The 13,191-nt window shown below is 36.1% G+C and overlaps 1 protein-coding gene across 10 annotated transcripts in view; it reads right to left on the bottom strand.

The window, feature by feature from the left end:
• LOC123533571 (RILP-like protein 1) overlaps positions 1-6,948 on the bottom strand; it is an 86,955-nt gene extending 80,007 nt beyond the window's left edge. For all 10 annotated transcript variants that reach the window (XM_045315261.2, XM_045315258.2, XM_045315259.2 and 7 more), the window contains exon 1: positions 6,555-6,948. In XM_045315261.2, the coding sequence (XP_045171196.2) occupies positions 6,555-6,854 (300 nt within the window). In that variant the 5' untranslated portion in view covers positions 6,855-6,948. The remainder of the gene's footprint in view (positions 1-6,554) is intronic.
• Positions 6,949-13,191: the final 6,243 nt, after the last annotated feature.

The following is a 13,191-nucleotide window of genomic DNA, read 5'->3' as shown; positions in this document are numbered from 1 at the left end:
TTTCGGTACACAATCCTATGCATGTGGTCTAAATTTGAAGCCTGTAGCTACAGAAATGTGAAAGTAGGTCACTAGGTCAATCTTGAGGTCAAAGTTCATTTCGGTACACAAAACTATGCAAGTGGTCCAAATTTGAAGGCTGTAGCTCGAGAAATGTGGCAGTAGGTCACTAGGTCAATGTCAAGGTCAAATTTTATTTCGGAACACAGAGTTATGCATGTGGTCCAAATTTGAACCCTGTACCTTCAAAAATGTGAAAGTAGGTCACTAGGTCAATGTCAAGGTCAAAGTTTTTTCAGTGCACAAAACTATGCATGTGGTCCAAATTTGAAGGCTGTAGCTTGAGAAATGTGAAAGTAGGTCACTAGGTCAAAATCAAGGTCAACTCATGTCAAGGTTCATCTTGCCACTTAAAACCATACAATGTGGTCCAAATTTGAATGTTGTAGGTTAATGACAAGAAGATTTTAAAAACTTTTCCCTATATTATATAAGTCTATATGAACCATGTGACCCCCAGGGCGGGGCCATATTTGACCCTAGGGGACTAATTTGAACAAAATTGGTAGAGAACCACTAGATGATGCTACATTACAAATGCCAAAGCTCTAGGTTTTGTGGTTTGGACAAGAAGATTTTAAAAGTTTTTCCCTATATAAGTCTATGTAAACCATGTGACCCCAGGGGCGGAGCCATATTTGACCCTAGGGGGATAATTGGAACAATCTTAGTAGAAGATCACTAGATGATGTCACACACAAAATATCAAAGCCCTAGGCCCTGTGGTTTTGAATAAGAGGTTTTTCAAAGGTTTTCCCTATATAAGTCTATATAAACCATGTGACCCCCAAGGCGGGGCCATATTAGACCCCAGGGAAAGAATCTGAATCATCTTGGTAGAGGACCACTAGATGATGCTTCATACCAAATATCAAAGCCCTAGGCTCTGTGGTTTTGGATAAAAAGATTTTCAAAGTTTTTCCCTATATAAATATATGTAAATTATAGAAATAAACAAAGGGCCATAACTCACTAAACAATTGTTGAACCAGTCTGATTTTCAGAGGGACACAACTAGGGTACCAATACATCATTCTGACAAAGTTTGGTCAAAATCCCCCCAGTAGTTTCTGAGGAGATGCGATAACGAGAAATTGTTAACGGACGGACGGTCGGACGGAATGACGGACGGACGGACCACGGACGCAGAGTGATTTGAATAGCCCACCATCATGATGATGGTGGGCTAAAAATCTGGAATGAACACTGCGAATGCATTTATTTAAAATGGTCTGATTCTCTGCTTTGGAACATTCATCATTATGACACTTAGTGTAAGCTGAATGCATACAATTCCTGTTTAAGAGAATGTTAGTACCAGCAGGGTTTCATGTTCACAGCGTGATGAATATTTTATACTGTACAAAGCTGGAAGCCAAAATCTATGCAGTCCAAAGATTTTGTTTGTGGAGAATCATTTTTGACAACTGCAAAATTTCTTCAGTATTCTCTCTGCAGCAGTTAAGATCAAGTGCTACCATGACCATCATTGACGTAAAGAACAAGTGAATGAAGCATTGCCATGCAAACGCCATTTTCACAATAAAGTGCACAATTTTAGTTTTAGCATGTTATACGCAATTATAATAATTTTATTTATATGAACTATATCAAGAAATTACGTTTATTAATAATACTATGATGTGTTCTTGCAAATCAAACGGTATATTACATGCCTATATCGGTAATAATTTTACACAACCAAATAATGGGTCCAAAAATAGAGTATTTTCATCGTTATCAGGGGTCTAGCTAGGTCCAAATTTTTGGGAGAAGTCACATCTCCCTCAAGCTGTTTTAGGGAGAAGTGGGGAGACTTCAGGGAGAAGTGGGAAGACTTTCTACCGCAATGATGTTGAGTGATTCGAAAGGTGGCTGTAATATTCTTGTTTCTTGATAAAAAACATTGATGTGACCGTTCATTTTCTTAGTTAGATCATTTCCCATACAGTGGTTATCGTTTTCTTACAAAATCCTGAAAAAAGTCGTTTTCAAAATTCAAGCCGATGCTATAAATGTAACACGCCGAATTTTGGTTATATCTTGTACATGTATGAAGTGTTTATTATTAACACCGAGCAAAGAAGTAGAAGTGTATTTATTTTTTATAGCTCTTTGCACCGAGTCATTCACCGAAGAATGTCAGTATCTCACTCGAAATATAAAACTGAAAGTAAAATGTGTACAGTAATCTAGAAATACATATTCAAATAAATTCATCGATGGGAGTCAATTTAACGTAGTTAATACATTACATGTCGTTCTTTTATTATAGATAACAAATAATTGTGAACCATATTCCAATTAATCGCATAGTTAATCAGCAGTTTCTTTAATAAAACATAGTGTTTTTTTGCCTCGAACATGTTGACAATTAACGCGAAATGTCAAAGACGTAAACGCGGCGCTGATTGGCTTAACGCAATAGACTCTGGTGTATCGGATAATTTGATTCGCTTTCACACTTCTCGGCATAATCTCGCAAGTACCTGAGGTAGGCGGAGCTTAAATTATGCTGCCGGCGTGTGTTTGTGTATTCGACACTCATTATGACACGGTGCAAATTGTCAACAGTCTGGGTAGCAGTAATTAGAGAGTGCGGAAATCAAAGAAAATCGGGCGACTTGCATTTCGCTTTGAGGTTAGATTTGAGCGAAGTTTGAAGTTCTAGAGCGCCTATTTCGCTCAAGTCGCCCAGTCGCGAGAGCCCTGGTTATGTTGTTGCACTTGAAAATTTATAAATATGTTTTCAACATTGTATTTTGAATAAGAAAGGTGCTGCTGAACACTTTGCATAGTATACTTTAAATAATAATTCATTTGAAATTATTTTGCCGCTTGTTCTATGAAAATCGGATGACAACTGGTGGAACAGCAACATGTTTAGTGAAGTCTGTGGTTCGTTATGTGTTTTCCACTTTTACAATATATATTAGTTTCATATTTAATAGAAAGTATCTGCATAGAATTATCCATCCTTATTTATGGTTTTTAAATTCACTGATATATATTCTAAATGGAAAAACATAAAAAACCAGGTCTTTTTTTACTTTCTAAATTTTCTACTTGGTTATACAAGACCACCAAAAAGCTGTAGTGTCCGTGACACAATTTTGGCATACCCATAACTTAAGAATGCTGAGTTTCAGAATAAGCTGATTTTGTAACTGATTTTTTTACTCAGTAGTGTAATTTGTCCCAGACATACAGTCAGAATAGTAACGCTTTAATCTTAACTGCTTGTTTTGAAAGCTGGATCAAATGCCAAATGTAGTGTCCGTGACGCTGTAGTGTCCGTGACAAAGTAAAGTTATTCTGTTATATTTTTCCAGTCATTGGTCTGGTTTTATAATATTCTTTTCTAAATGTTTTACTTTATTCATCATTGTTTTAATCACTTTTCACTTTATATTATACAGATCTATTGACGCTTTGAGCATATAACAAACATCTTACTGAAAAATAATCACACTGTAAAGATCCATCTGAAATCGAAAATATGGTGAAAAAGCAATAATGTTAAAATGCTAAGCTCCAAATATAATGATTTTCACCTGAAACTTCTTTGAGAAATGGGAATTGCTTTCATTTTATCTCAGGAAGCACGGACACTACAAATTTTGAAGTATGAAGATGGTGCACTACATTAAGGCAGTAACTGAACCTATAGTTCCCTAAGATTGAGATTGCTGGTATTGCAGTATGGAAGTATGCTATAAATACTTTAGATGTTGTTTAGCGAGCTGGTAGCTCAGTTGATGGTTTTCTGGGGCCTCAGATTCGTTTTGTTTTTGCTAGAACTTAAGTCCTTGTTTTGCTCAACATGTGCCATTTCACACCGAATACTTGGCGATGGTTGTTTATTGTGCTTTAAGATTTTAATTTTGGTCTCTTTCCAGTTGGTAGGACAATGTTAAATATAGCAGATGAGTATTTTACAGTTTGTGTAAGCGGGCAGTCTGACTGGTTTATTTAGTCTGTGGCTCATTGTAATAATATCATATTGCCTTTGACTCAGCTGAGCTCCAATCTGGCTGCACATTTTTACCCTTTGACACTTCAGATTTGCTTTAGAAAAACCTATCTTAGTCACATGTTAGTATGTAACACAGCTGACACATAGATTTAGCATTAGCTAGCTTCTGCCTTTGTGTACCAACTTTGAATTCTGTAAAGATACACAAGTATTATGTTTGATGATCAAGAGCTTTACCACTAAATTGAACTTAATCCTCAAACTTCAACGGGTATGAAAAATGCAAAATGTATCAGGAGACTTCTCTGGGAGCAATTATAATTGCTACAACCCAACATTGGCATCAGATATCAAGAAAATACCCAGCCTGACTGAGACTCTGACAAGTCCGGAGTCTCTGATTACTATTCTTATGTTTGACAGACTAAGTCACCAAAACAAACACATAACATAACATACATTTTTAACAAAGTCCCCTACTGGAAAACACCTAATTTTCTCTACTGCAGTATAACATACTTACATAGTGATCTGATATCTGTCAATGATGTATAAACAATATTGTACTATATATACAATATGTTAAAACACAATACTTGGATTAAAATTTGCATATACAAAAATCTGCAGCTGTTGATTGTTTCATAACATCTATAAATTATTAAATACAAGAGCTCGAAATGCTCCCTCTCCCCCCTTTATGCATTCAGCAATTGAACAAGGAACATAAATTATTTGGTCACTGTACACAAAAGTTCTACCACTCTGGGTCAATGTGACCTTGACCTTTGAGTCTGACCACATTTTCAAGGGTCAAAATCAGATTTTCAAGAGTCAAGATCGGCTTTTCTGGGGTCAAGCTATACTGTTATTAATGCAACTCCAGTAGACTTTATCTAAAACAATGACATCAGTCATTACAGATTTTCTTAAGCAATTCATATTTTAGTTGTCTTAGTTTGCACATTGCCTTAAGGTGGGTGGGGTTTGATGCTTTTCATGATTTTATTCTCGGCAAATTCTTCTTAATAAGTGCTGCTTTGGCAACAGTGATCATATTTTTCTTAAATGCAGACTTTTTATTGGCTTTTTATTTAGATTGTACTAGAAAAATCTTTTAAGAAGTGATAAAAATGTCCGAAAATGGCGGTCGCGAAAACGAGTGACAAATATGGAAAAAGAAAGTAAACATTTAAAATTCTTGATAAAATACCTGTTTTAAATTTCATTTTTTCACCATTCCACTTATAATTTCTGCTAATTTAAAGCATTTAATTTGTTTTTGACCAAACAAAGCCTCGGCAATGATAATAAATTTGCTATAGACCGTGATGGCCGACCGGCTCATGTAATCATACCAAGCACACAAAATAATTAACAAGTGGTACAAACATGATAATCTAAGGCTGCATCGTTTATCAATAAACTTTTACACATTGATCAACAGACACCTTTGATAATGACCGGGTATTACTGTACTAAAAACAAACCGCGAGATGAACATGTGTCAGTCGGCGCGTGGCGTGATTGACATCAGATTCTGTCAGTAGCTAATTAACATACGACACTCTGCCTACTGCCATACTTCTGCTTTTGCCGGCGAACAATATTGAATTTCACTAGGATTTTGATTGACAAGGGGCAGAACTTTCGAACTCAAGACACATCAAAGTAAATTCCGCGAGTCAAGCCGACACATGGGGCATATTCTATGCAGGTCAAATACGAGTTACTCTCAATTTTCGCGGGTCAAAACCCAGGACCTCGGGTCAACCGAAAGCCATGAGTTGTCATCCGGAAATCATTTAACTGCTCCTGATCACTGTGACCTTTGACCCACTAACCTCAAAATCAATAGGTATCATTTGCTGGTCATAACCAACCTCCCTATTAACTTTCATGATCCTAGGCCCAAGCATTCTTAGAGTTATCATCTAGAAACCATTTAACTGTGACCTTGACCTACTGACCTCAAAATCATTAGGGTTCATCTGCTGGCCGTAATTAACTTCTCTATCAACATTTACGATTCTAGTCCCAAGCGTTCCTAAGTTATCGTCCGGAAATGGTTAATTGTTCCGAGTCACTGAGACCTTGACCTTTGACCTAAAAACCAATAGGCGTCATCTGCTGGTCGTAACTTAGTGCGAGCAGGTCATTTCAACTAACTCTTGTTTTTATTCTAAATGAACTTGCAAAACACAGATTTCCAGATAATAACTAAACACAAAGTGAAGGTCTTGTATTCTTTTGTCACTTGACAATTAGGCAATTTAATTATTCTTCTTTTAAATCTTTCCTGTTTTTGGCAATCATCTGATTCCTTACATCAGCGAAAAAACTGATGTCACAGGAATAATCATGATGTAAATATGTTGTGCAGGTACATAGTAATTTGGGCTAGTGGAAAATGTTCCATATTCTAAGTGGCTGTGATCAAAACTTCCTGAAACTGGCTACAATTCTGTTTAGTTTTTGAATTTTTATAACCAAGAATAAAAGAATAAAAAATTCTCACCTCTTCAAACCTAACTCTTTCTTGATTTCTATCTGCTTTTTCCGTTTCAAGTTTTTCAACAGCATATCTCAATTCATTTATTTCACTACTCTCTTTTTCGTATTTAGACGCTAAGGCCTCTAACTGTTCTAAAGCTCTAATCACTTTTGGCATTAAGTCAGTTACTGCATCAACTCCGTAACTTTCTATCAGTTTTTCGAATTCTTTTCCTATTCCTGCAGCTTGGTCGTACACGTCAGTTACCGTGACATCAGAAATAACATCTTCTTCCATTCTTCTTCGAATTGGAAAAAGATCCATTGAATACCTAGCAAATAAACATGCTAAAAGTTAGATGTTTCCAACGACTTTTTCTCTTCCCTGTTTCTGTCAAATGACATTATTCGCTCCGTTCCGAACATTTGCGCAAGTTACAAACTGTGAAAATTGCTCAAAGGTTCCTGTCCACTATTTCTTGAAGCCACCCGCTGGTAAAAAGGCTGAACACCACTAAATCCAGTTGTTCTTTATTTCATATAAAATCCACTTACTTATAATAATAATAATAATAATAATTTCTTTATTTTAAGAAGGTAAACTCATTATGCAATCACATAAGCAGATACAAATGAAATCACATATTTACAATGAGGCCTTCAACAAGGTACAAAGTATTTAAAAAAAATGCATATTAAAACAATACAATATAAAAAACAACAAAAGGTAAAAACACATTTGCTCTGAGCACCTGTAGCATTATGATTATGCAGTGTAGACTTCATCAAATAAAAGTTTTTTCTAACAGTATTTGAAAGAGTTCACATTCGCTGCATTTCTGATAATAACTGGTATAGAATTCCACACATTCATTGATAAAAATTTGAAAGATTGTTTCATATAATCTGAATTGAGTCTGAAATGAGTAATTAAACCTTCAGAATTAGATCTTAGGTTGTATGACTTGTTGTCGGAAACAGTAATCAACTGAGTAATATATTCCGGGGTTGAACAATGTACGGCTTTAAACGTCATTACAGCTATATGTAATTTATGGCTGTTTTCGACAGAAAGCCATTTCAGTTCTTTAAACATAGCAACAGAAGAAGTCAACAAAGGTTTTGCTAATATCCATCTAGCAATACTTTTCTGAAACACCGATACTTTTGAAAAGTATGTTTTGGGACATTACACCAAATTATCGCACCGTAGTCAATAATCGGAATGATGTAGGCATATAAAACATTTTTCATTTCTAGTGTAAGAAATTTTGAGATCTTTCGTAGAAGTGTAAATTTGTTAGATAATTTTTGGCAGACATTTTCTATGTGAACATCCCACTTTAAATGCTGATCGATATGTACACCTAAAACTTTTTGATTTGTGACAAAATTTATACGACAGTTATTCACTGTTAGATTCAGAGAGACAGAATGTCTTATTTTATACTGGGAACCTATCAGCATAGAAGTAGTTTTTACAGGATTAAGTTCCATATTGTTTGCAGCGCACTATTTATCTATGATATGTAAGTCAGACTGTAAATTTGTCTCAATTTGCAGTGAACTCTTTGAAATCATTTCTATATCACTGTTTATAAAGCACACATTGATTGATAATTTCACAAAATGTTTAATCTCAGTGAAGCAAATGACCTTCATATTTTTATTTTTTATTTTTTGAAAATGTAAGGGTGGTGGGGTTTGGGATCGATGGGACACATGCAGTTGGGCACCAAGGGACAGTGATAGTACAGATGGAAGAGAACCACAAGTTATTACATTGGTAAATTTATGCATACATATGTAGAATAAAGTCTGTAAAAAGATCCTTTGGAAGCATAGAATGCAACCAAAAAAAGAATAAAAGCAGACTCGGTTTGATTCTGTTTATGAGAGGTAATAAACTGCGCAACACCTCTTCTAGGAAAAGGATTCAGATAAGTTGCCATGTAACTTTTTTCCTAATCCTAACTGTATGTTACGATGATGTTTATGTTATGTTTACTTAATTGAAATAAATGCTATTTAAACTAACACCTCTCACGCCCCCTAACACTGGCTTAAGCGGAACTCTATTACAAATCTATTGAATGGATTCCATAACCCCAAAGGACCAGAAAATATAACAACACTGACCTCTACCTAACTCACTATTTCTCAGTAAAGGCGTGAAGATTGTTAACATGCTTTTACTGGATAAATCAGTTATGAGAAGTCAGTTTCAACCAGGGCTGTTATATTTCGATCTTCTCAGATCCTTCAGCACGACTTTTATGTCGTGTTACTGGTACTGTTTAGTTTCTGAACATGAGCATTTCGGCCTGGGTGGTTCCAATACTCCCGCTTTTATAGGTTTGGGTATTGTATAATCACCCCTTGGATATGGCGCCTGCTTTTTAATTTCGTCTTTTGGCAGTTCCTGTGATATGCAGGCTCCATAACCTCAGATCCCCTTTCTAAATTCCAGTTTGTTTAATTCTGCTCATTGTTTTCTCGTTTAGGGCAAACCCATTATTTTAACTGGGGACCATACGCCGCTTTTCATGGAATTACACACTAGCGTAGCATTGAAGGTTCCATGTGCACCGCCGTATGAACACATCTGCGGATGTCTCTAAATTGTTTTTTGTACTTTTAACATATGTAAATGTTGAGTTCTGCTCAACCCGGGGCTAGAGGGCATGGACGGTAGCATGCATTTCCACTACCGTCCATGAACAGGCTCAATAAAACCGAGCCTGCAACATTTTCGTTTTTGTTGTGTTGAGCGACCTGTGGAGTTTCTAGCTTTTCTATTTATACTTTAAGATAAGAAGTTAATAAACATAATTTTTATATACTGTTGTATTGTTTATACCTAAGGCATACATGTTGTTACAGGTTAAAGGTAGGTATTTCATTGTAAGCAAAATGATATTTGATATGTCTGTGTCTTGATGTTGATATTTTAGAATTGTCATTGCAGTTCAGTATGAAGTAATCATCATAGATGTGTTTATACTTAAACTGAGTGTGTCATTTTACACTTTTTGAACAGTTAATAAACAGATAAGGTTGTTTCAAGTTAAAGGTAGGTCTGTCATTGTTATTAAATGGCATTTGATTAGTCCTTTCTTGATGTTGATGTTTAAGCAAATGTTATCATTGCAGTTCAGATGAAATACAGTTTATAGATTTGTTTATATCTGTCACTGTCCCATGGTTGCCATGATATATCCCATGGTGCCCCGGTTTCGGGGTACAATGGGACATTTAGTGCTAGTCTTCTACGATGCATATCTCAGAAACGATAGCCCAAAACATGACCATTGATTACCCCTCATACCCGTCAGATACATGTACACATATGTACACAGACGGCTCAGCCTCAGCTGCAGTAAAAGACGGAGGAGCTGGCATATTCATACTGTATACCTCGGGAAGATCAGAGACAGATAGTATCCCAACCGGAAGGCACTGTACCAACTATAGAGCAAATGTTGAGGCCATGAAACAAGCTATTAAACTCACTGAGGAGTCTCTAGGGAGCTGTCCCAACGTGGTTATCTTCACGGACGCTCTGTCAGTTCTCCAAGCACTGGAAAATTCCTAACAAACTTCCATCTCCAGGGCACTGTTCAGTCTATGCAAAACAAGAGTTGTGTCCTTACAATGGATACTTGCACATTGTGGTGTACCTGGAAATGAGAATGCAGACAGATTAGGCAAGCTTGGAGCTACAGATAACCAGCCACAAAATGCCATTTCTCACGAGGAAACGGTGACAATGATCAAAGCACTGACAAGGCCAAGGCCAACCAAGGATGACTACCACCTACTAGACAGATGGAAACAAGTCATCATCTTTAGGCTTCGCACAGGACATAACAGCTTAAATGCCCACATGTGCACAAAGCTTAAATTGTCTCCCTCTCCGATGTGCCCCTGTAGCCTGAAACAGCAAACTGCTGAGCACGTTCTGCAGAGATGTCCACGTCTGGAAAACCAAAGGAAAAGTTTGTGGCCAAACAGCACCCCAATGAAAACCAAAAGGAGGACTTGAAGAAGACGGCATCCTTAATTGCTAGATCAGGGGTGACAGTGTAGGCGGTGAACGCCAAGAAGAAGAAGAAGAAGAAGAAGACTACCCCTCATGTACATGAAAAATTGTACTTTAAAATAGTATGACAATTACAGAAAGTTAATTCAAGTACCGACTTTAAATAAAATTTGTATCTTGTATCTTGCCTACAACAATCCAGTAACTTCTGCCAATTATAGAACCAATAAGTTAAAACTACGTTGGTGTTACCTTTAAGTGTCAACTTTAAAACTTGGCTTTCATATTTAATATGAAAATCATCAGAATGAAAATTTTCTATATTTGGTTTCCTGAAACGAAATCTCAAGCACAAGTACTGCCCAATACATAGCACATAGCAAGAAAACTGCATGACTCAAGTTTGCCACCGAGGACTACTCGATTATCTTGGACCATGATAGTCTCAATTAGTGTCCCATGTTACCTCCACTGGTCGTCCGTCAATCAGGCTGAAATAAGATGAAAAGGGATAATTACTCCACGAGTTGGACTAGGCCCAGAGCTACATCATCAGGGTGCTCAGGACATCGACCTGGTCCAGTACAGTGAAAACAGAAAAGATTGGAAACATGTATAGGTTTGTTAAACGATAATAAGGTAAGCTTCATTTAACATCACATGTGATCAACAATGTATGAGCTACAAAGCAATTGTACTACCAACAAGGTATCTAATAAAAGATGCTAGTCTGAGCTTATTCTTATATGGCCGTCTGTTCAAAGTCATCTCTGTTTAAATAAATATGTTGGTCTTCTCCAGGTGTGGTTTGCGATACTACAGATGTTGGTATGAAAAGAAATCTGCATCACCTGAAATAGAACACTAGAGTTCATGAGTCGTTTGCATTTATGAACTGAAAAAAAACAACAACAACATAGCTTACTGTCACTTATTGGAGACGCCATAGAGATAGTTAACATACCGGTACACTTTAGAATAACTTTTCCCGAACTGAGTAGAAATACACCAGTTTAAGGCATTTTGCGACCAAAAAGTACCAGAAATCTTGACGAAAGTTGGAGAAGAATGAAACAAAGTGTGCAGTACCTTATATTCATTTCTCATGAAATTACCAGTGATTGATCATTATTATCAGAATACCCAGATTCAGTTCCAAATAATATTTTGCAACTTCTGCAATAACTAAAATAAAATAAAAGTTATCAAAAATAATTTCAAAATTTACCGTCTTTTGAAGTTTTTAGTATGAAATATCATATGAAAGTTGTATTTCATTAAAAGAGAAATCAAGGAAAACCATTGGATCGAAGTTGAATCAAATAGTAGGTTTTTGTTTATATATGTACGCAAAACATTTCACGTTACTTTTTTGCGTCTGTACGCAAACATATTTTGATGATTGCATTTTTGCAAGAAAGTGCACAATGATAACTTTTAGAGTTTCTGCGTACAAAAACAGAAAATACAAGATTGGAATTCCAACTTCCTTGATACGAAAACTCAATGTCGGCGGAAGTTCTGTGGACTTAGTAAAACATCCATGTTTCTATTAGGGGTTTGCTAATATGAACATTCAGCGTTGGACTTTCTGTGTATATACACAAAACATTCCACGTTTTCTGTTAAGTTTTTGCGTTGGTCCGTAGAAACTCGGATGTACCTACGCAAAAATATTCTACGTTTCTGTTGTGGTTTTGCACACGTAGGCAAAACATAGAATGTGATTTAATGTCTTGGATATGCAAAAAATCAGTTTTAGAGTTTTTGCGACCGAAACTGGACAGATATAACCTGAAAATACACACAAGAATGCCTAGAATTTACAAGCTAGCTGCGCACGTTATGAGGGAAGAAAATGATATCAAAAACAAATAACGTCGTTGTCGTACCCTATCGAAAAAGATCATTTAATATACACGTATGTGTGATATTTAACCATTATCAAGTAAAAAATCAAAATCTACATATATGTAGTCTTTTACATGGTATTCACCCGTTTTCTAAAAACACAACTTCTATGTATATTTTTGTAACTTTTTAAATGGGGTGTGGTTTAATTAATAACATTATATCTTTGTATTTTATGTATAATTTCAAAATAAAAGCATTTATTACTTCTTACGTTATGATGCAAACGCAATCAGGGTTCGTGTTGTACAACGTTGTACAATTTATATTCGAAATTCCTCAAAAACGACATTCCCTCGCCGAACTGTACAGAAGTATTTTTACAACAATGGCACAGTATTGCACTGAACAAATGCAGGTAAGCATCTGTATATCATGAGAACAGGGATATAGACATAATCCTATAATGTCATGATTAAATGAACAATAAGATAAAAAATAAGGGTAGATTTCCCGAAAGCACAGAGCACCCCAAACAGCCATATAGCCATGCATCGCAAAGTAGGCCCATCAAAAAGCTGCAATGGAATCTATTGCATACGGGTTGCTTCAAAAATCCAACAACAAGTACATTTTAAATATATGCAAAATACAGCAAAAGGTGGGAGGGATAAGGGGTAGATAAAAAGGATCGGGTGTTGGGGGAAGCGGAGCAAGAATGAATATTCAACAGGGAAAGCCACGTTCCCTAAACACAGTTTCCCTACAC

The sequence above is a fragment of the Mercenaria mercenaria genome, chromosome 12, assembly GCF_021730395.1.
Source record: "Mercenaria mercenaria strain notata chromosome 12, MADL_Memer_1, whole genome shotgun sequence".
Classification (NCBI taxonomy): Eukaryota; Metazoa; Mollusca; class Bivalvia; order Venerida; family Veneridae; genus Mercenaria; species Mercenaria mercenaria.
Note: the sequence above shows the minus strand (reverse complement) of the source record. Positions and strands in the feature narration are given on the sequence as shown.